General features: G+C 39.5%; 1 protein-coding gene across 23 annotated transcripts in view; it reads left to right on the plus strand.

Moving 5' to 3' along the window:
• Positions 1-23,259, plus strand: part of TFDP2 (transcription factor Dp-2) — a 207,625-nt gene that overhangs the window by 136,427 nt on the left and 47,939 nt on the right. For all 23 annotated transcript variants that reach the window (XM_069563821.1, XM_069563788.1, XM_069563812.1 and 20 more), the window contains one exon: positions 19,986-20,089. In XM_069563821.1, the coding sequence (XP_069419922.1) occupies positions 19,986-20,089 (104 nt within the window). The remainder of the gene's footprint in view (positions 1-19,985; positions 20,090-23,259) is intronic.

Consider the following 23,259-nt stretch of genomic DNA (forward strand, 5'->3'; position numbering starts at 1 on the left):
ATGAACTTTTCTATTTCTCAGCCTTGCCAATTATAGCGATGCCATGGTCACCCATGTTACAAAGTGTAGTAATGGTGTTGGATTTAATCTTAGCAACTTTGGTGAACATGATTGAGTACAGATGCAACAATATAGAACACAGCAGTGTTATGGGGTACATACAGGTAATGCCCAGTATATAGCTAAACCGTAAATAGAAAACTTAAAAAAAAAGTTAACAAATGAAATCAGAGTGACTGCAGGTTTATCTACCTTCAGTCCCCAATCCCGACATGCGTCTTATACATGGATGTGCTGTATTTTACTGTCTTAACAGATTTGCTATTTCCCCTATCTTTGCAAACTAATGTGTGCTTGCTTTATGAAGATGGTGCTGTTGATCTGTGGGGCCTGAGTTATTTTTCAAATAAAGATGATAAATATCCCCTGAGCCATCATATTGTTCTCCCTACCCGACTCTCTCTTCAGTGACATATGTTATTTGCTAGATGACTGGCTAGAATTAGAAATAGACTGAAGACTGTGGAATCTTCCCTTTTTGCAGAATGAATGGACCTCTTCCAGAATCGACCTGTGACTTGACCACATTAGTACTATATTTGAAACTGATCTACAGTCCTTTAAAATCGTTATTAACAAATAATTAAAGGGTAGTATGGGAAGGAGGGAAACGCTTGACACTTTCTGAGTCTCCTTATTCTCTGTTGGAAATGTTAATCATGAACAAAGTGAAGCCTGTGATGCTGTCGTATAAAGAGGCACATCAGTGGAGCAAATAGACAGTAAGGTGGAGTTAGTAGTGCGACTGAAGGTAGTCAGTAAGGTAGACGTACCTGTAGCGTGGGGGAGGGGAGAAGAGTTCTCATTAGATGGTAGCCAGCCACCATTGGCAGCCTAAAGTACCCATCTAGGGGGCAAAATTGGGTCATTCATTTCTCACGTTAAATAAATTCCAGATGGTCAAGGATGTAAAATTTAAAATGAAGGTATCAAAGTAGAAAACATGGGGGATGTTTAATACAGTCTTTAGTATGTAATGAATGACAATTAAATTCAAGAATAGCATATCTAACTGGAAATACCAGACTTGTGCATGCTAAGTCACTTCAGTCTTGTCCGACTCTTTTGTGACCCTGTGGACTGTAGCCCGCCCGTCTTCTCTGTCCATGGGATTTTCCAGGCGAGAATACTGGAGTGGGTTGCCATGCCCTCCTTCAGGGGATCTTCCTGACTCAGGGATTTAACCCGCATCTCTTATGTGCTCACAGACCTTTTTAATATGACATTAAAGTCATAAAAGGAAAGAAGTATAAGATTGACGACATTCTTTTCAAATGTGAAGAGAAAATCATATATAAAAGCCAAAGACAAGTGTCAAGTTGGGAAAAATATTTTCACCAGGTATAACAAAGAATATTCTTACCTTTCAGTATTTAAAGAGAGTCTACCAGTGAATCACCACCAGCCAATAGGAAGATGGTCCTAATTCTTAGGAAGTAAAATTTAGATGACTTTTAAAGAAAGCATACTAGCCTTATTCTTCATAATAAAACCAAAATAAAATCAAAGTGAGATGCTATTTTTAGCCTAAAGATTGACAGAAATAAAGTTTGATAAAATACTGAGTTGGTAAGGTTATGTGGAAATGGATACATTCATACATTTCTGAATAGAAGATGAATTTGTACAAATATTTGGTACAACGGATGTTTGTAAAGGTACATGTAGTCATTGCAGCATTATTTGTAGTAATAAAAAGATTTTACTATTAATGTTTGTAACACGAAAAGTTTTCAATTATTAAGGGACTCAAGCTGCTAGAGCTATACAAAGAAATATTATATAGCTAACAAAGTAGATGTTGAATCAAAATTACATATGTATGTAAATAGGTAGGGAAAGACATCTAAAATAGATATAGTATTGTTAAGTGGTAAAAAAGCAATGTGCAAACTGATGGTTTTTAACCATATGTGTAAGGGAAAAAGGATATATATATATGCGTATATGTTAGTATATGCCTTGAGTATTTCTGAAAGGTTATATAGAAACGCATTGTAGCTGTCACTAGGCAAGGGGGGGAATGGTTAGGTGGTGGTTGGTGATGGGAGGAGATTTAGTTTTCATTGAATAATATGCCTATCTCCTGAATTTGTATCACATGCTTCCATCATTCATGTATTCATGCATTCATTCATTCATCTGACAGATATTTTTTGAAATTTTTATTGGAGTATAGTTACTTTACAATGTCGTGTTAGTTTTTGCTCACTGTGCAGCAAAGTGAAGCGGCTGTAAGTATACATATCTGTCCCCTTTTCTGGGTTTCCTTCACATTGAGGTCACCGTGGAGCAGTGACTAGAGTTCCCTGTGCTATAGTATGTTCTCCTCGGGTGTGCTTTGTCAGTTGTGTCCGACTCTCTTGTGAACATGTAGACCGTAGCCCGCTAGGCTCCTCTGTCCATGCCAGGATTTTTCTCGGCAAAAATACTGGAGTGGGTTGCCATTTCCTCCTCTGGGGATCTTCCCGACCCAGGAATCGAACCTGCATCTCCTGTATTTCCTGCATTGACAGGTGGATTGTTTACCCCTGAGCCACATTAGTTACCTATTTTATACATAGGATCAATAGTGTGTATATGTCAATCCCAGTCTCTCCATTAATCCCATACCCACCCTTCCTCCCTTGGTGTCCATACATTTCATTTGTTCTCTACATCTGTGTCTCTGGTGGTCTATACCAGTTTGTTCAGATTCCACATATATACATTAATATATACTTATTTTTCTGACTTCACTCTGTATGACAGTGTTTAGGTCCATCCACATCTTTACACATGACCCAGTTTTGTTCTTTTTTATGGCCAAGTAGTATTCCATTGTCGGAGAAGGCAATGGCATCCCACTCCAGCACTCTTGCCTGGAAAATCCCATGGACGGAGGAGCCTGGTAGGCTGCAGTCCATGGGGTCGCTAAGAGTCGGACACGACTGAGCGACTTCATTTTCACTTTTCACTTTCATGCATTGGAGAAGGAAATGGCAACCCACTCCTGTGTTCTTGCCTGGAGACTCCCAGGGACAGGGGAGCCTGGTAGGCTGCCGTCTATGGGGTCACACAGAGTCGGACACGACTGAAGCGACTTAGCAGCCGCAGCAGCAGTATTCCATTGTATTTACCTCTGTGTGTGTGTGTGTGTGTATGTGTATACGTACACATATAAATATATATGCATACACACACCACATCTTTATCCACCCCTCTTTTGATGGACAGTTAGGTTGCTCCCATGCCCCGGCTGTTGTAAATGGTGCTGCAGTGAACATCGGGGTGCGTGTGTCTTTGTGATAGATGCGTCATGTGTGCTATGAGCAGATAATGATCATATAAGCGAGTAAATGTGCAGTACAGTCAAACAGAGAAGTACTGTGGAAAATCATGGTGAATGAAGAAGTGCTGACATGGCGTAATCAGGCATTTCTGATGCACTGACAACCGAGCAGAGTCTTGAAGGAAACTGGGGAATAAGGCACATAGATGGATATCTAGGGGAAGAAAGTTATCAACAGAGGGAACTTGAGAGACAAAGGCCATGAGGGAGAAAATGACTGGACATGGTTTGAGGAGCAGCGCACAGTCCTGCGTGAATGCAGTGCTACAAAGGGGGAGAGAGGGGAGCGATCTGACAGCTGATGATGTCAGAAAGGAGGGGTCAAGTGACCTTGTGCCCGATTAACCGTCTTAAGGACTGCGTTTATAATAGCCAGGACATGGAAGCAACCTAGATGTCCACCAGCAGATAAATGGATAAGCAAACTGTGGTACATATACACAATGGAGTATTACTCAGCCCTTAAAAAGAATACATTTTGAATCAGTTCTAATGAGGTGGATGAAACTGGAGCCTGTTATACAGAGTGAAGTAAACCAGAAAGAAAAACACCAATACAGTATACTAACGCATATATATGGAATTTAGAAAGATGGTAATGATAACCCTGTATGCGAGACAGCAAAAGAGACACAGATGTATAGAACAGTCTTTTGGACTTTTTGGGAGAGGGCGAGGGCGGGATGATTTGGGAGAATGGCATGGGAACATGTATAATATCATATATGAAACAAATCACCAGTCCAGGTTCGATGCATGATACTGGATGCTTGGGGCTGGTGCACTGGGATGACCCAGAGGGATGGTACAGGGAGGGAGGAGGGAAGGGGGGTTCGGGATGGGGAACACGTGTATACCCGTGGCAGATTCATGTTGATGCATGGCAAAACCAATACAATATTGTAAAGTAATTAACCTCCAATTAAAATAAATAAATTTATATTTTTGAAAAAATTAAAAAAAGATTAAGGACTGCAAAGTCACTGGAGAGTTTGGAAGAGAATTACTCCACAAAGGAGGATCACTCGGCTGTGTGATGACAGATAGAACAGTGCTGTTCAGTAGCACGACATAAGTCACATAATTTTAAATTTTCTAGTAGCCAGGTTAAAATGGTGAAAACAAACAGATAAAATTAGTCTGAATGATAAATTTTATTTACCCCAGTATCTAGAACATTTATCATTGAACATGTAGTCAACATAATCAAATTTTTAGTGAGATAGGTTTTGGTTACTTGCCTTCGAGATTGATTATCTTACACTTAAAGCACATTTCAGTTTAGATGTTAAAGTTTCAACAGTTGGGGTGAAATGCAGTACTACCGAAATAGTCATGCTGTTTTTAATGGAAAAATATTTTCTACTACTTCAGTTTGTAAATTTGAGTTAATTAAAATTTTAAAAGTTTAGGAATTTAGAGAGGGAAATGGCAACTCACTCAAGTATTCTTACTTGGGAAATCCGGATTTCCCAGGCATGAGGAGCCTGGCAGGCTACAGTCCATGGAGTCGCAAAGAGTTGCAAAGGGTATTAATGATGCTAAGACAGGACTTAGTGACTAAGCAACAACAAAAGTCTAGAAATTAGGTCCTCAGTCATGCTAACTGCATTTCAAGTGCGTTATAGCTTAATGACTACTGTATTGGAAAGCTTGGGAGTAGAGTTGTGGGCTTAGGTGGGCCTAATGCAGGACAGATGGATGAATCAGGAACACGTTACAATAATTCAAGATAGAAATGGTCGCTTGGATCAGAGTGGTAGCAGCAGAGTGCATGAGAATTGGTTGTATTCAAGATACCTTTTATTTTGTTTTATTTATGTTTTAAACTGTGAGTTTATTGAGGGCTTGATATTATTATTTATTTGCCTGTACTGGGTCTTCATTTGGGCATGACATGTGGGATCTTTAGTTACATCTCTTCGTTGTGGCGCATGGAATCTAGTTCCCTGACCTGGATCGAACCCAGGCCCCCTGCATTGGGAGTGCAGAGTTTTAGCTACTGGACCACCAAGGAAGTCCCACATTTATCTTATTTTCTGTAAACATTAAATCATTTTTATTGTGGGTATGGATACAGATGTATAGCAAAGAACTAAATGAAAATTCAAAATAAGGACCACCACCATAAATATAAACCAGCAATATTCTGACACAACTTCTTTGTACATAGATTGTTTGGGTTTTTTAATTTATATATTTTTTGTATGTTCTGTTGAATTTTTCATTGTCCATCTGCTTTTTTTAAGTATCTGTAATTTTATAAGACACTGGCTATATTTCTCATGTTGAACAATACTTCCTTGAGCCTATCTTACACCCAATAATTTGTGCTTCCCACTCCCCGACCTCTATTTTGTCTGTCCCTCCCTAACTGGTAACCACACCTTTGTTCTCTAGTCAGAATACATTTTAAAGATAGGGCCAGTAGGATTTATTAATGGACTGTATGTAGGATATAAGAGAATGTCAGTAGTGATCTCTTTTGTCCTATGAAGAGTTGAAGAATGGAGCTGACACCTACTGTGATGAAGAGAGAGATGGGAGGAGTTTTCTGTGTGCGCTGGGGAGCGGTCAGAAATTTGGAGTATTAAGAGTTCAGTTTCGAGTATGTTAAGTTTGAGTAACGATTAAACATCAGAATGGAGATATGCAAAAGGACAGTTGGATACATGAGTCTGACAGAAGCTGTCATACCACCTCGTGAGGAAGAGTTGACAGAGAAGAGTCAGAGGACTAATATAAAGGGGTCTCGATTGTTTCTAGGAGGACCCAGCAACCACAAGTGAGGAGAAGCCGGTGGTTCGAAGGAGAGCCAAGAGAGAATGGAGGTTTGGATGCCAGGTGGAGAGTGTGAGAGGAAGGTGTGATTTTTGAAAAGTATCAGATATGGCTGGTAGATTAAGGTTAAGTTGAAAACTGAGAATTGACCATTGGATTTAGCAACATGGAGATGATCTTGGTAGGAACTAGTTCAGTGAAGCTGGGGAGCGGGCACGGGAATGGGTTAAAGAAAACAGAGTGGAGAGGTAGAGCGAGCAGATGTTGACGGATTTGGTGAGTTTTGTTGTGAAGGGCGACCGAAACGAATTGGTAGCTGGAGAGCTGTGTGCACAGTTAAAAACAGGTTTTGTGTCCTGTTTTTAAGATGAAAGGAAAAAAATGGCGTGTTCATAGGGTGATAAGAGTGATCCAGCAGAAGGGGATAGATTGTGATGATGCAAGAGGTTTCCAAAAGAGAGAGTAGCTGGAAGAATGTAGTTTAGACAAATCCATGAACTACCTGTTTAAAAAATAAACTTGTAAAGTAGGTAACAAGAGGACAAGCAAGAGGATTGTTTAATCTGTAATTAGCTTCTTAGCAATATGTAAATAAATTGCACAGGGCGCTTTTTTCCGATTTTTAAAAATTAAGATGCAATTTACATGCAGTAGAATTAACCCTTTTTAGCCTAGAGTTCTACGAGTTTGACAAACACATATATATACCACCACATTTTTAACTTTTCTTTAGGGCTGTAGGTTTAGCTTGTCCTGTGAAGTTTGGACCCTGTATGTATGGGATGTTAACAATTTCTGATTTGAGATATTTATAAACCCATAAAATAAGCATATTCATTCCTATAATAAGTTACTAATATGGTTCTTCTAGGAGGATGTGATAGGCTTGGATGGAGGTTTTCCCCAAAGCTAGTTCAAGGCCAAAAATTTTTTCCCCAAAAGATAAAATATAACTTGTACTAACATCATATGTGCTTAGTCACTTCAGTCATGTCTGACTCTTTGCAACCCCGTGGGCTGTAGCCCGCCAGGCTCCTCTGTCCTGGGGATTCTCTAGGCAAGAATACCAGAGTGGGCTGCCATGCCCATCTCCAGGGGAATCTTCCTGACCCGCGCCTCTTAATGTCTCCTGCATTGGCAGGCGGGTTCTTTACTACTAACGCCATCTGGGAAGTCCACTGACATCATAACAAACCACAATTATTTGAAGTTTTCATTTTAATTGGACATATTAAAGGTAATTATAACTAGAACCGTGCCTTCCCGCCCCCCACCCCACCCTGTCCCCCGCACCAAGAATTACAAGTGAAAGAACTCTGGTGTTCTGGACAATTCTGATGGAAACAGAAGGATTCCAGTTATTCAAGAAATCAAGATAAAATTTGAGGCAAAATTTTGTGCCTCTCCCAAGATTTGCTATAAGTTTTAGCTCTTTTTCAAGCCCCTTTCCTAGGTGATTGATCTCATTTTAGTTAATTCAGGGAATTGCCAGGATCAAAATCCAGGCAGGTCTTTAAATTTTTGTTTTTAATAAATACATCATGTGCTAGACATTGGCTTCTGGACAGTGTCAGGACCCTGTTGCCAGGCAGCTGTGAATTAAGGCCAAGTACTTATGAAAAATTATTTAGACTTGGTTTGGTTTACTCCTAATGGAGCTGACATTTCAGGAGGCCAGATGTTTGTAACCTATTTAAATGTCTTTTTGAATCTAAAAAATTATATTTCTGCTGCTGAGCCTAGTTGATTTTATGAAAGTAAATTATGTCTAAATACGTTTCTTTTATTTATAGATATTACAATTGTGAAATCCCAGTAGAGTCTTTCTAACTGCTCCTGAAACAAATTTCATTTTTACTAATTATAAAACAGAGATGCTTCATTTATAGAGCTTCACCTTGTATGAACAGTACTGGCTGACTCCCTGTCAGTCTTTTTTTTTTTTTTTTGGTTCAGAGTAGCAATAGGTTTTTACATTATAGAACAAGTGCATTCATGTTCATAAAACTTTTTAATAATAATAAAGTATAAAACAAAGGAAAACATTTATCCCTACTACTCACCCAGAGGTAACCTCTGTTAAGTTTGTTATCTTGCCAGACTCTTTCTGCATCTGTAAACTTATGTGTATATGTAGGTTTTTCTTTTTTTTTTTTGAAATGAAGGATAATTGCTTTACAGAATTTTGTTGTTTTCTGTCAAACCTCACCATGAATCAACCATACATGGATTGATGGGTGTATACATACATCCCCTTCCCTTTGAAGCTCCCTCCCATCTCCCTCCCTATCCCATTCCTCTAGGTTGATACAGAGCCCCTGATTTGGGTTTCCTGAGACATACAGCAAATTCCCGTTGGCTGTCCATTTTACATATGATAATGTAAGTTTCCATGTTTCTCTTTCCATACATCTCACCCTCTCCTCCCCTCTCCCCATGTCCATAAGTCTGTTCTCTATGTCTGTTTCTCCATTGCTGCCCTGTAAATAAATTCTTCAGTACCATTTTTCTAGATTCCGTATGTATGCATTAGACTACGATATTTATCTTCCTCTTTCTGACTTACTTCACTCTGTATAATAGGCTGTAGGTTCATCCGCCTCATCAGAACTGACTCAAATGGGTTCCTTTTTATAGCTGAGTAATATTCTATTGTATATATGTACTGCTAATTCTTTATCCATTCTCTGTTGGTGGACATCTAGGTTGCTTCCATGTTCTAGCCATCATAAATAGTGCTGCAGTGAACAGTGGGATACATGTGTCTTTTTCAATTTTGGTTTCCTTAGGGTATATGCCTAGGAGTGGATTGCTGGGTCATATGGTGGTTTTATTCCTCGTTTCCTAAGGAATCTCCATACCATCTTCCATAGTGGCTGTATCAATTTACATTCCCACCAACAGTGCAAGAGCATTCCTTTTTCTCCACATCCTCTCCAGCATTTATTGTTTGTAGACTTTTTGATGATGGCCATTCTGACTGGTATGAGGTAATATCTCATTGGAGTTTTGATTTGCATTTCTCTAATAATGAGTGGTGTTGATCATCTTTTCATGTGTTTGTTAGCCATTTCTGTGTCTTCTTTGGAGAAATGTCTGTTTAGATCTTTTTCCCACTTTTTGATTGGGTTGTTTGTTTTTCTGGCATTGAGTTGTATGAGCTGCTTGTATATTTTGGAAATTAATCCTTTGTCAGTTGTTTCATTTGCTGTTATTTTCTCCCATTCTGAGGGTTGTCTGTTCACCTCGGTTATAGTTTCCTTTGCTGTGCAAAAGCTTTTAGGTTTAATCGGATCCCACTTGTTTACTTCTGTTTTTATTTCCATTACTCTAGGAAGTAGATCGTAGAGGATCTTGCTTTGATTTATGTCAAGTGTTCTGCCTATGTTTTCCTCTAAGAGTTTTGTAGTTTCTGGTCTTATATTTAGGTGTTTAATCCATTTTGAGTTTATCTTTGTATATGGTGTTAGGAAGTGTTCTAATTTGATTCTCTTGCATGTAGCTGTCCAGTTTTCCTAGCACCATTTATTGAAGAGGCTATCTTTGCCCCATTATATATTCTTGCCTCCTTTGTCAAAAATAAGGTACCCATAGGTGCATGGGTTTATTTCTGGGCTTTCTATCTTGTTCTATTGGTCTATATATCTGTTTCTATACCAGTATCATACCATAATGATGACTGTAGCTTTGTAGTATAATCTGAAGTCAGAAAGTTTGATTCTTCCAGCTCCATTCTTCTTTCTCAAGACTGCTTTGGCTATTCGGGGTCTTTTGTGTTTCCATATGAATTGTGAAAATTTTTTTTTAGTTCTGTGAAAAATGCCATTGATAATTTGATAGGGATAGCATTGAATCCATAGATTGCTGATATATATATTATATATATATGCTGATATATATAATCCATAATTATTGATATATATGTTCCTGTTGTCATTTTGTCGGTTGTTTGGGGTTTGATTTGTAGATCTTTTTCTTCTCTTAGGTTTCTTGACTGTGTAAGTCCCTTTAACATTTGTTGTAAAGCTGGTTTGGTGGTACTGAATTCTCTTAGCTTTTACTTGTCTGAAAAGCTTTTGATTTCTCCATCAATTTTGAATGAGATCCTTGCCAGGTAGAGTAATCTTGGTTGTAGATTTTTCCCTTTCAGAACTTTAAATATATCCTGCCATTCCCTTCTGGCCTGCGGAGTTTCTGCTGAAAGGTCAGCTGTTAAATGTATGGGGTTTCACCTGTATGTTAGTTTTTGCTTCTCCCTGGCTGCTTCTAATATTCTTTCTTTGTGTTTAATCTTTGTCAGTTTGATTAGTATGTGTCTTGGCATGTTTCTCCTTGGGTTTATCCTGTATGGGACTCTTTGCACCTCTTGGACTTGATTGACTATTTCCTTTTCCATGTTGGGGAAATTTTCAACTACAATCTCTTCAAAAAATTTCTCATACCCTTTCTTTTTCTCTCTTCTTCTGGGACCCCTATAATTAAAATGTTGGTGAGTTTGCTGTTGTCCCAGAGGTCTCTGAGGCTATTCTCAGGCGTTTTCATTTCACTTTATTCTGCTCTTCAGAAGTTATTTCCACCATTTTACCTTCCATATCCCTGGTTCATTCTTCTGCTTCTGATACTCTGCTATTGATTCTTTCTAGAGTATTTTTAATTTCAGTTGATTGTGTTGTTTGTATATGTATTCTTTAATTCTTCTAGGTCTTTGTTAATTGATTCTTGCATTTTCTCCATTCTGTTTTCAAGATTTTTGATTATCTGTACTGTCATTCTGAATTCTTTTTCAGGTAGTTTGCCTATTTCCTCTTCATTTATTTGGATTTCTGTGTTTCTAGTTTGTTCTTTCATTTGTGCAGTATTTCTCTGCCTTTCCATTATTATTATTTTCTTTAACTTGCTGTGTTTGAGGTCTCCTTTCCCCTGGCTTCATGGTTGATTCTTTCTTCCTTTTGTTTTCTGCCCCCCTAAATTGGTGGAGTGGTTTGGGTAAGATTTATGCTAAGTTTTTTTGTCTGTTTTTCCTCTGATGGGCAAGGCTGAAAGAGGTGGTCATCCTGTCTGTTGATGTTGGGTTTGTCTTTTTGTTTTGTTTGTTGTTTGGATGCACAGGGTGCTACTGGTGGTTGGATGATGCCAGGTCTTTTATTCAAGTGGTTTCCTTTGTAGGAGTTCTCACTATCTGATACTCCCTAAGGTTAGTTCTCTGGTAGTCTAGGATCCTAGAGTCAGTGCTCCCACTCCAAAGGCTCATGGTTTGACCTCTGGTTGGGAACGAAGATTCCACATGCGGTTTGTTATGGCATTCAGTTTAGTCGCTCAGTCGTGTCCGACTCTTTGCAACCCCATGAACCGCAGCACGTCCGGCCTCCCTGTCCATCACCAACTCCTGGAGTCCACCCAAACCCATATCCATTGAGTAGGTGATGCCATCCAACCATCTTATCCTCTGTTGTCCTCTTCTCCTCCTGCCCTCAGTCTTTCTCAGTATCAGGGTCTTTTCCAATGAGTCATCTCTTTGCATCAGGTGGCCAAAGTATTGGAGTTTCAGCTTCAAATCAGTCCTTCCAGTGAACACCCAGGACTGATCTCCTTTAGGAAGGACTGGTTGGATCTCCTTGTAGTCCAAGGGACTCTCAAGAGTTTTCTCCAACACCACAGTTCAAAAGCATCAATTCTTCTGAGCTCAGCTTTCTTTATAGTCCAACTCTCACATCCATACATGACTACTGGAAAACCCATAGCCTTGACTAGACAGACCTTAGTCGGCAAAGTAATGTCTCTGCTTTTTAATATGCTGTCTAGGTTGGTCATAGCTTTTCTTGCAAGGAGTAAGCGTCTTTTAATTTCATGGCTGCAGTCACCATCTGCAGTGATTTTGGAGCCCAAGAAATGAAGTCCATCACTGTTTCCACTGTTTCCCCATCTATTTCCTATGAAGTGATGGGACCAGATGCCATGATCTTTGTTTTCTGAATGCTGAGTTTTAAGCCAACTTTTCCAGTCTCCTCTTGCACTTTCATTAAGAGGCCCTTTAGTTCTTCTTCACTTTCTGCCATAAGGGTGGTGTCATCTGCATATCAGAGATTATTGATATTTCTCCCGGCAGTCTTGATTCCAGCTTCTGCTTCCTCCATCCCAGCGTTTCTCATGATGTACTCTGCATAGAAGTTAAATAAGCAGGGTGACAATATACAGCCTTGACGTACTCCTTTTCCTATTTGGAACCAGTCTGTTGTTCCATGTCCAGTTCTAACTGTTGCTTCCTGACCTGCATATAGGTTTCTCAAGAGGCAGGTCAGGTGGTCTGGTATTTCTGTCTCTTTCAGAATTTTCCACAGTTTATTGTGATCCACACAGTCAAAGGCTTTGGCATAGTCAATAAAGCAGAAGTATATGTTTTTCTGGAACTCTTGCTTTTTCCATGATCCAGAGGATGTTGGCAGTTTGATTTCTGGTTCCTCTGCCTTTTCTAAAACCAGCTTGAACATCTGGAAGTTCACGATTCATGTATTGCTGAAGCCTGGCTTGGAGAATCTTGAGCATTACTTTACTAGCGTGTGAGATGAGTGCAGTTGTGCGGTAGTTTGAGCATTCTTTGGCATTGCCTTTCTTAAGTGAGATTAAATAAAGTCTATACCCAAAAATGAGAAACCAAAGATGAACCCCAGACATACAGCAGTTACAAAATCAGGCAAATAATAATTAAAATAATGGAATATACACATATACATATACATCCAAAAGCAAAATCAAAATAGTCCAACAAAAATAAAGTACAGTAGATTTGCTTGGTGAACAAAGGAAACCAAAATTTATATTTACCAGTTAAGAACAAACTAACTAAAGCACAAACTGGGAAACAAAACTAAAGCAAGGTGCTACCTGGGGAATAAAGCAATGAAAACAAAACTAACAAATATGTTGAGAGGAAAGGAAATTAAGAAAAGGAAGAAAGAATAGATATGCAAAGCTAAATAGAGGTGGATAAGGAAAATTTATATACATTAAAGATTAACTGCAAGGGGAAAAGAATGTTAGGGAAAACAAAGGAATAAATGTAGAAAAAATAATAGGTTTTAAAGAATTAAAAATTAAAGTAAAAAGTAAAGCAAAAAAAATTTAAGAAGAAAGGGGAAAAGAAAAAGGAAAACGCCACAGAACTGCAGAAGCGCAATGTAGAGGCAGAGGGTTATTAACAATAAAAAGAGTGATTGAAGAAAGGAAAAACTCAAAAGCTTAATTAGATTTCATCGTGCCAATAAAATTGGCAACTGCGGGGTGACGGGGAGGAAAAAAGGGGGGGGGGAGAGATACTACAGACCAAGTCAAAACATAAGAAAAATAAATGTTTTTTTTTCGTGAGTCACTGCTTTCAGGGTCCTTTCACTCACTTGGTGTCACAGGCCACGTCACCTCCCTAGGATACCCTCCAACTCTCTGTACCTGCTGTGGGGGCAGCTCAGATTCTAATCTGGTCCTGCTCCTGTGTGTTCTTGCCTCCAATGTCCACAGCTATCAGAACTAGAGTGGTTTGTTTTTTGTCTTTTTTTTTTTTTGGTGGGAGCTCTCAGTGTCCTTTGATATGTTCCATAAACAGAGAATCTGCCTGGTTGATAGTATGGATTTAATCTGCAGCTTGTACAGCTGGTGGGAAGGTTTTGGGTCCTCTTCCTTAGCCACACTGCCTCTGGGTTTCAATTGTGGTTTTATTTCCACCTCTGCATGTGAGTCATCCACTGGGGCTTGCTCCTGAGGCTGCCCAGGAGGACTTGGGTTTGCCCCTGTGGAGCCCAGGTGAAGAGGCGGTGCAGCTGCTTGGGTCGCAGGGGTTCTGGCAGCACCCAAGTCCTCAGGGGGGTTCGCAGCTAGGGCAGCAGGAAATACAGTGCTCTAGAAGGGTATGGCAACTGGTATTGGCCAGTATGCTCCAGTATTCTTGCCTGGAGAACCCTACCCCCGCCCCCCGTCCCCCACCCCCCCCCCCACCGACAAACAAGCCTGGCAGACCACAGTCCACAGGGTTGCAGAGTTGGACTCGACAAAAGTGAGCCCATGTGCATAGACACAAGCCTTTTTTTTTGCCTGTGGCAACTCTACCCAGTGAAGGTTGAGCGTGAAGATGGCGTAGTTGCTTGGGTCACAGGGATCCTGGCAGCACCTAGTGTGCAGGGGCACGGACTGCCTTAGCCACTGGAGTTATGGACCTATCAAGTCTTTTTTCAAGCCTCTGGCAGCTGTTGATCAGAAGGCCTCTTTGGCCATCTTTCTCCGTAGCTCCGCTCATTCAGGCACTTAGAGGGCTGCCTTGCCTGGGGTCCTTCTCCGTTGTTTTTAAGATAGACAGAATCATACCATTTAATCATCCTCTGTTTTTCTTTTTAGTCTTTGTTGAATGTGTTACAATATTGCTTCTGTTTTATGTTTTGTTGTTTTGAGTGTGAGGCCTGTGGGATCTTAGCTCCTCATCAGGGATCAAACCCACACCCCCTGCACAGGAAAGCGAAGTCTTCACCTTTGGAGCACCAGGGAAGTCCTCAGTCAGAAAAGTCCTCAGCTTTTATAATGGGAATGTTGTAATTTTTAGGGACTTCATAATACTCCATAATGTTTAAACATCTTAGTTGTTTCTCGGGTTTTGCTTTTATCTACAATGCTGTACTCCTAGGTCGTGTTCTTATTGGCTTACATTATTAGATTGCACATCCAGCAGAGGAATTGCTGGTCAGAAGGTATGACCATTGCTAACTGTGACATTGTTGCAGAGGCTAGGTATCAGCTTATGTCTTAGGCCCCAGAGGGCAGTTGAAAGATTATTTGTTGAGGTAGAAAAGGCTTTAAAATGTGTATAGTTGTTTATTAGAGCACTTGCTTAAAATTTTATACCTTAGCACACAGTCCCCAAACTCCTCTCTAATTACAGTGTTGGACTGCCCTCCAAGAAGGTTCTCCAGGAGACCTATTTGCCCCCTTGACTGCTGCAGACAGGTCACTTGCGCTCAGTACCTGTAGTGCTTATTAGCATTAGAACTTGGCATACAGTAGGTACCAACTAAATATTTTTTAAATGCATCCGTTTTGCCACATCTTTACCAGCTCAGGACATTATCACACTTCTTAATCTTTATCAATTGGGTATGTTAAAAATTTTCCTCTTTTTTGTTAACTTTTTGTCATTAGAATTAAGCATATCTATCCTGTGTGAATTTGTTTACCAAGTCTGAGATTCGTGTTAAGTATATTGGGTCTTTTGCTGTTTAGAAAATGTTTCTTTTTAGGCAGTGTATGTCAGTCTGTTTTCAGTTCAGTTCAGTTCAGTCGCGTCTGGCTCTTCGTGACCTCATGGACCACAGCACGCCAGGCCTCTCTGTCCATCACCAACTCCTGGAGTCTACTGAAACTTATGTCCATTAAGTCGGTGATGACATCCAGTCATCTCATCCTCTGTCGTCCCCTTCTCCTCCTGGCCTCAATCTTTCCCAGCATCAGGGTCTACCAATGAGTCAGCTCTTCGCATCAGGTGGCTAAAGTATTGGAGTTTCAGCTTCAGCATTAGTCCTTCCAATGAACACCCAGGACTGATCTCCTTTAGGATGGACTGGTTGGATCTCCTCACAGTTCAAGGGACTCTCAAGAGTCTTTTCCAACACCACAGTTCAAAAGCATCAGTTCTTTCACTTAAGTTTGCTAAATTCTGTTAATCTGCCATTTCTCCATTCATTTGAAATGCTACTTTTACCACATATAAATGAAGCAAATTTGGGACTTCGATTTCTGTTTTGTCAGTTTTTTTGTCTGCATCTTAGCCAAATGTCACATGAATTCAATCCCTTTAGCTATCTAATAATTGTGAAATCTGGGGGTCTAAAGTTCCTCTCTTTCCCCATTATTCCTTTTTTTTTTTTTCCCAAAAAAATTTTTTCTCGGCTGTTCTCTGTCTTTACTTTTCCAGATACTCTTTAGAGTCAAATTTATTTGTTTCCTGCTAAATTCTTTGATATGAATTGGCATAACAGATCTGGCTTTAATGATATTTTTCTTTTTGTTTTCGACCTAAGTTTTATAGTCTTAATTTTCCTTTACTCTTAAGTTTCAAATTGAGATCAATTTATTCCCTAACCTTCATCCTCTTTTTTTGGATATGTTTCTTGCTTCACTGTTATTTGCAAAGTTTTGACTTTTGCTCCTCACACAGTGTATCAGAGATGATCTCATCTTAAACATTCAGCAGCCCTAAGACTATTAAAAAAAAAAAGTCATCTGAGAGACAGTTTCGGGGCTGGATTCATCTTTGCATGGATTGGTGATGTGTCCCCCACTGCCCAGGCCTGAGTGCATGGCTCACATCTGTCTGTTCCAGTTCTCCCGCCTAGAACCGCAGATTAGTACTGCTGTCCAGTTAGGTGAATTCTTAAGCAGGTGAATAACCACATTTGGGGAGTTTTGATGATAACCTCAATCTTTAGCAACAGATAAGATATGCATATTACATGAAAGATCAGTTGAGCAGTTAGAGAGTAAGGACACTTTGATTATACCAGTTGCTCAGTCATGTGTTAAAAACAAAGGACCAGGTGTGTTAAGTTTATTTCACCTGTTAACAAGTAACAAGAGATACAGTTTAGGCTACATTACGGGAAGTATGGATCCAGATTAGGAAGGGTAATAGCTCCAGTCTGTACAAGTCAAACAGTTTTTATTGTTTCGTGCACCTCTTTGATGCCAGGAACTATACCAGACACTTGAATACACAACTGATACCACAGTCTCCTTTACAGTAGAATTTCAAGTCAATAGTAGATTTTCGAAAACCCAGAAGAAGAGCATAGAGGCTAGAGACACAGAGAACAGAAGCTCTAGAGCCCGTGGGACCCAGTACAAATTATTTAACCTCACTCTGTCCTAATTTCTTCGTGGGTAAAATGGAGTCAGTAAAAATACACTTCACACTTTTGTCCTAAGCAGTAATGAGGTGATGTATACGTGGGGAGCCTCTAGAACACACTTCGCCACATAGTGACGGCTCAGAAAATAGTACGGAGTGTTGTTTTGAAATGCTGAAAGGTAGTTGTTGTCTCAGCAGAGAGAGACTTCCCACCGGAAGGAGTTGTGTGCCCCAGAGTTGGAGTGGTTGACCTGGGGCCTTTCTGGGACTGCAGGGAATTTAATCTGATTGGAGTGGAAGGTGCGTGTGGACAGAGTAGCTAAGCACGAAGCTTCCCAGGGAGGCCGAGATCTCTAGGCGGGAGCTTTTGTGCCACGTTGAGGAGTCTGAAAGGCATTTAGAAAACGTTGTGGAACCTCAGAAACGCCTTAAATAGGGAGTGTCCACAACAGTTTCATCAGTGGAAAGACTGGTTCTTCACGGATGTGCAGAGACGCTAGGAAAGCCATTTGAGGTAGGCTATCCAGTCGGGGAAGTGGTGCTCAACCCTGGCTGCCCCTAGGAGCTTCCTGGAGAACTTTAACAGTCTCATGCCCAGGTTGATTCCAGTTATATCAGCAGCCTGGGGTTGAGACCCAGACATTGGCGGTTTTTTATTGCTTCCCAGATAATTCCATTGCACAGCCAGGGCTGTGAACCTCTATATTAGAGAAGTAAATGCATTCAAATGAGATTTGATAAAGTTCCAAATTAAACAGGTGCCAGCAACATAAAGGAACCAGGGTAAGGAGATAAGAAGTAGGATGTGGTTGTTGGTTGAATGAAGAGGGGTTGATGGTTTCCGGCTTGGGTAGTTGGTGCGTGATGATCTATACCAAGAAGGAGAAGCAGATTTGGGTACTGGTCCTTGCTGAGTGGGCATGAGAAGGGTAAGGAATTTGACTTTTTCTAAGTTTTTTATTTTTGTATTAGAGTCCAGCCGATTAACAATGTTGTGATAGTTTCAGGTGGACAGCAGGGGATTCAGCCATACATATACATTTATCTGTTCTCCCCCAAACTCCTCTCCCCTCTGGGCTGCCACATAACACTGAACAGAGTTCCAGGCACTAAACAGTAGGACCTTGTTGGCTCTCCATTTTAAATATTGCAGTATGTACATATCCACCTTCAGCTCCCTAAGTATCCCTTCCCCCAGTCCTCCTCCCACCCCCCAAACCTCTGCAACCATAATTTTGTTCTCTAGGTCTGAGACTCTGGTGTGTAAATAAGTTCATTTGTACAATTTCTTTTTAGATTCTGCCTAGAAGAGATGTCATATGGTTAAAGAATTTGATTTTGAAATGTAGAATTTGAGGGAAATGATATAAGAAACTGAGGGGAAGGAGCCAGTAATATACTTGACAACTCAGAAGACAGGAAATAATTGATGCGAGAGTTCCCTGAGAAGACAGGAAGTACAGAGCAGATGTGAAAGAAGTAGTTTATATGGGAATCTTCCTCTCGGAGAGAAATAAGATTTGAGGGTGCAAGTAAGCTCACCCCAGGCTGAGGAAGAGGAGCCGTAATTCAGCCTCATGGCCTGAGCTCCTTCCTGCGGGAGATCTGTGCAGAACTAAGAGATGAGAGCAGGCATTCAGGAGTTGGGCAGGCTTTGTAGGAGCTAACAAAGGGCCATCTGAGCATGATGTCTTTCTGGTCCTACTCTTAAATGTTGATTTTTCCCCAGAGTTTCAATATTGACCTTCTTTCACACACTTCCTGTATGATCTCCTTTGTTATATTGGATTCCACTGTTATCTTCTGAGAGAAATATTGATAAACGGAAGTTTGTCCAGAAAAGTTATGTATTAATAGTTGACCGTTCAAAAAATTATTGGTCGGCTTTTCATTTGGAGGGATAGCATTTTGCTACCTTAATTTGAAATTTAGTTTGTTGAGATCACTTGAAGACACTGTGAAGATCCTAGTAGTTACTACCATCAGGAATTTGGTAGCATTATATTTGTTTTTCCAGTATAACAAAAATTTCAAAAAGTGGCTAACTCAACATTTTGAAACCCATGTTAACTTTTAATATTAAAATTTTGTTTTATAGTATAAAATTTTTTAATAGATATTTATTTTATGTCATGTTCTATTTCATCTCCTTGTTGTTATGTTCTGTCATTTATAATAAAGATCTAATTGAAATTCTCAACTGTGATATAAACTATGATTTACGTTAAGTTGTTAGTTGCTCAGTCGTGCCCGACTCTTTGCAACCCCATGGACTGCAGCCCACCAGGCTCCCCTATCCATGAGATTTTCCAGGCAAGGATACTGGAGTGGGTTGCCATCTCTTTCTCCAGGGGATCTTCCCAACCCAGGGATCAAACCCAGGTCTCCTGCACTGTAGGCAGATTCTTTACTGACTGAGCTACAAGGGAAGCCCCGTGATTTACATTATGTACTCTTAAATATTTTTTCCTTTACAAAACCAACTTAAGGTTTAGTGGTTATCAGAGAGACTGGACTATATATTTTGCAGATTTATTTTGCTAATTATCCTCACTACAACAGAGCAGTAGTGTGACTTTTCTCTATGCCTTCTTGTTCATAACTTGATAAATTACTTAAGCACAAATGTGGGCTTCTCAGCTGGCTCAGTGGTAAAGAATCCACCTGCCAGCGCAGGAGACACAGGTCCAGTCCCTGGGTTGGGAAGATCCCTTGGAGAAGGAAGTGACAATCCATTCCAGGCAATCCATTTTCAGGCAATTGCCTGAAAAATCCCATAGACATGCAGCCTGGTGGGCTCCAGTCCATGCGGTAGCAAAAGAGTGAGAAACGGCTTAGCAACTAAACAACAATAAAGGACAGATGTACAGGCTGATAGAAGATGACCTTGACGTTGCAGAACATTAACCCAGTGCTCTAATATCATTTCAGGTAACGTTTCATTTGTTGCATTTCCCGTGTCCAGCACCAACTCACCAACAAAGATTTTACCAAAAACCTTAGGACCAATAAATGTGAATGTTGGACCCCAAATGGTAAGAAAATCATCATATTTTAGGATTTGAAACTTTGCTTAGTTTATCCTGATTTAAAGGATAGTTGTACTGAAGATGCTTGGTGAAATACTCCCGTGAATACTTTATCTCAGTCACTTAATTTTTAAAGTTTTATTTTTAGCTGAATGTAACTGGTTAGTCTTAAGAAAAAGACACTGTGTTTGTCAATGTTTAATTCTCATGTATTTTTGAATCTGGATTCTGAATGTGTTATATTAAGTTTTTTGCCCCTCTGCGAGGCTTCTCTTGTTTTCAGTTGTTTGAGCCAATTGATTTGAAATCTGTTATGTCTTAGGTTCCTCTCCTTTTTCTTTTAAAATAACCTTTACTGCACTAAAGTATATACTTTGATATAAACTGATTATGACCCAACAGTTAATCTGTATCTGGAGTTACTAATTTGAAAAACTCTTTGATGAAAGGACATTTAGGAAGAAACAACTCACCAATTAATCTTAATCTTTAGCAGTAGAAATAGTGAATTTAAATGGAAATATTTAACCATTTCTCTGAAGGTATTCCATTAATTATGCTAGAGCTTAAAGTAGATAGTGCTTTTACGACGGCCTTATTTATAAACAGTCACATGCAGCTAATGTATTAATAAAAATGATACCTAATTTAAATGGCCTCACCCACCATTAGCAAAAGTACGTAAACATTTGAACAATAACTCTTCCTTGTCAGTGCTTATATCTTCTTATCTCTAGAGCCATAAGCATAAATTTTGTTCATAATATATGGTACTGTAGGCTATGCTAAATGCACAATTACTTAGATAAAAATCTCTTTTAACGTACTCGATGGCTTCGGAAGGTCTTTGAGATCTTAGGACATACTGGACATGACATTTTTCTTGATCTCTTGAGGACTGTTAATCATCTGGAGAATCCAAGCTAAAGATGTTGCCCAGTTCTTTAACTATGTGAAGAATGTCATTTAGCCCCAAGCTCATACAAACTTTAGCTCAGGTGAGGAGCCACAATTCTGAGTAGTTCAGGGTATATTTTGAAACATTTGCTAAGCATTTGGCCCTCACCAGCCACTGTGGTGGGCGCAAGTGAGATCACACACCTGACTTGAAAGCCGGTATTTTGAAAGGTGATTCTATAAACATCAGAATTAAATAAGCTTATGTGACCTTTCATGAATTTGCCCCTTAGAGTACTCCTCTGTTTTGAAAGACTGTTTCCTCTTGATATTTCAGTGATGCTGCTAAGGCTCAAATTTGAATTCCTCTTTGGGAAACGTGATTTTCCTTCCCACTGTCAATTTGAACTAAAAGTTCATATAAGCCTTTACACAGTTCAGTTTTGACGGTGATACATACTCATGTATATGACATACTCGATTACTGCAGACTTCAGAATCTGTCAGGAGTGGAGGTTTGGGGCTCTCCTTAAGAGCCAGCCCAAGACCAGTCTTCCTGATTCTCAGGTACTTTTTGTAGTTCTGGGTCCCCAGGCAGGAATCAGAGTTTTCTTTTTAATTTCCTAGTTTATTGTAATTTGATTTCCTAATATATTGTAGAACCCCAGTAAGAACCATTTCTCTCTCTTCTTGTTTGTCTCTTTTGCATGGTTTCCCCTAATTTTCAGTCTGTTAACCATGATTTTTAAAACAATTTTGTTAAAAAATTCTTAAGTAAAGCCTCACCTGTTTGCCTCATACTTGCTCTTAAAATTTTTACATATCTCTTTGGAAACTGGATGTTCATGGTAGAGAGAAATTTCAAAAGTTCTCAAAAAAAAAAAAAAGTTATTTTCTGTGTTTATAGAAACTAGAAGTAACTGTGGCTTGGGATTCTTACTGTTTTCTTAAAGGTACCTGGTTTTATATATGTGTGCACACACATATATTTATATAAGATAATCTCATGCTTATTTTAACATGGTTAAAAACTGCATATCTCTTACAATGACAATGAAAATTTTGTGAAATAATGAAACCCTTAAATACAACACTTTGTATTTAAATAGATTCCTTATAGTTTATAGTTACAGATTTTTTCTTTTCAGAATATACATGCTCTCTTGGCATTTCTTACTGTAGGTGGCAGTAGTACATAAGATATCTTGATTGAAGGTAGAAAATTTTCAGACTGAGGTTCAGTTGCTATATGACTTTCATAGGCTAAGTATAAATGTTCATTTCCCTTATCAGATCAACTGAATATTATTTTAATTTGGGGCTTCAGAATTAAGGTTCGGTGTTATAAAGCATGTGTGACTTATCACCTATATGAACTAATTTTCCTGTTCATTGGTTGGTCGAGTTTTGTTGACTTCTGTGTGGTTTTGTTGAAGGCCCACTGTCACTGTTCTGGTTTAAGAACTCACTACATCTCACAAGAACTTCTAATATATGGATCCAGTACAAGTGTAGCATCCTTCCAGTCTTTGTTGGTGAAATGTTTGTTAAAGGCTTGCTAAGAGGAAGGAACAGAGAGTTGCTGATCACTCTCAGATCAGGAAAGAACAGCAGCTAACAGCCTGACACTGAGGAAGGAAAAATGAACTGGAATGCAACAACTTAGTCCAAAGTCATTCTCAGTAAAGATAACCAGCTTTTCCCTGTGTCCGATTTCCCTTCCTCCTTTGTTGTTCTTCTTCTTTTTGTTTTTTTCCTACAAAGCCCTTAAAATTAGGTAGAACTGAGCCTGTAGAGTCCTAAAGAAAAAAACTCCATAGTTTTTTTTAGACTGTACGAGTAATGCAGTCTGTTGCAGGATAAGTTGGAATACTTGGAATTGCTTTGTGGAGACTCCTATTCTAGGAATACAGTAGACCAGGGGCTGATCAAATACTCAGACTGTATTTCTCAAGCACTCCTCCAGGTCAGCATAATAGAGAACAGAATGTATGATGCAGTGATTGGTGAGAACTACACCCTTCATATGGCATTTTCTTACTGGATTTTATATAATCCTTTCTAGCATATCAATGAAGAAAGAAGCTACTTTTTTTCATCATTTTAAAAGCTGGGTCTTCTGTCTCAGTTCAGTAAATGTTTACTGATTCTTTCCTATGAGTGTCTCCTAGCACTGTGGTAGGCCCTGCAAACACCCTCTACTTTAAGGATCCTGCATTGAGATGGAGGTGAGGAGTATGGTGGTATGGAAAATGTGGAAGGCTTGGAGGTGCATTCGC

Source organism: Ovis canadensis, chromosome 1, assembly GCF_042477335.2.
Source record: "Ovis canadensis isolate MfBH-ARS-UI-01 breed Bighorn chromosome 1, ARS-UI_OviCan_v2, whole genome shotgun sequence".
Classification (NCBI taxonomy): domain Eukaryota; kingdom Metazoa; phylum Chordata; class Mammalia; order Artiodactyla; family Bovidae; genus Ovis; species Ovis canadensis.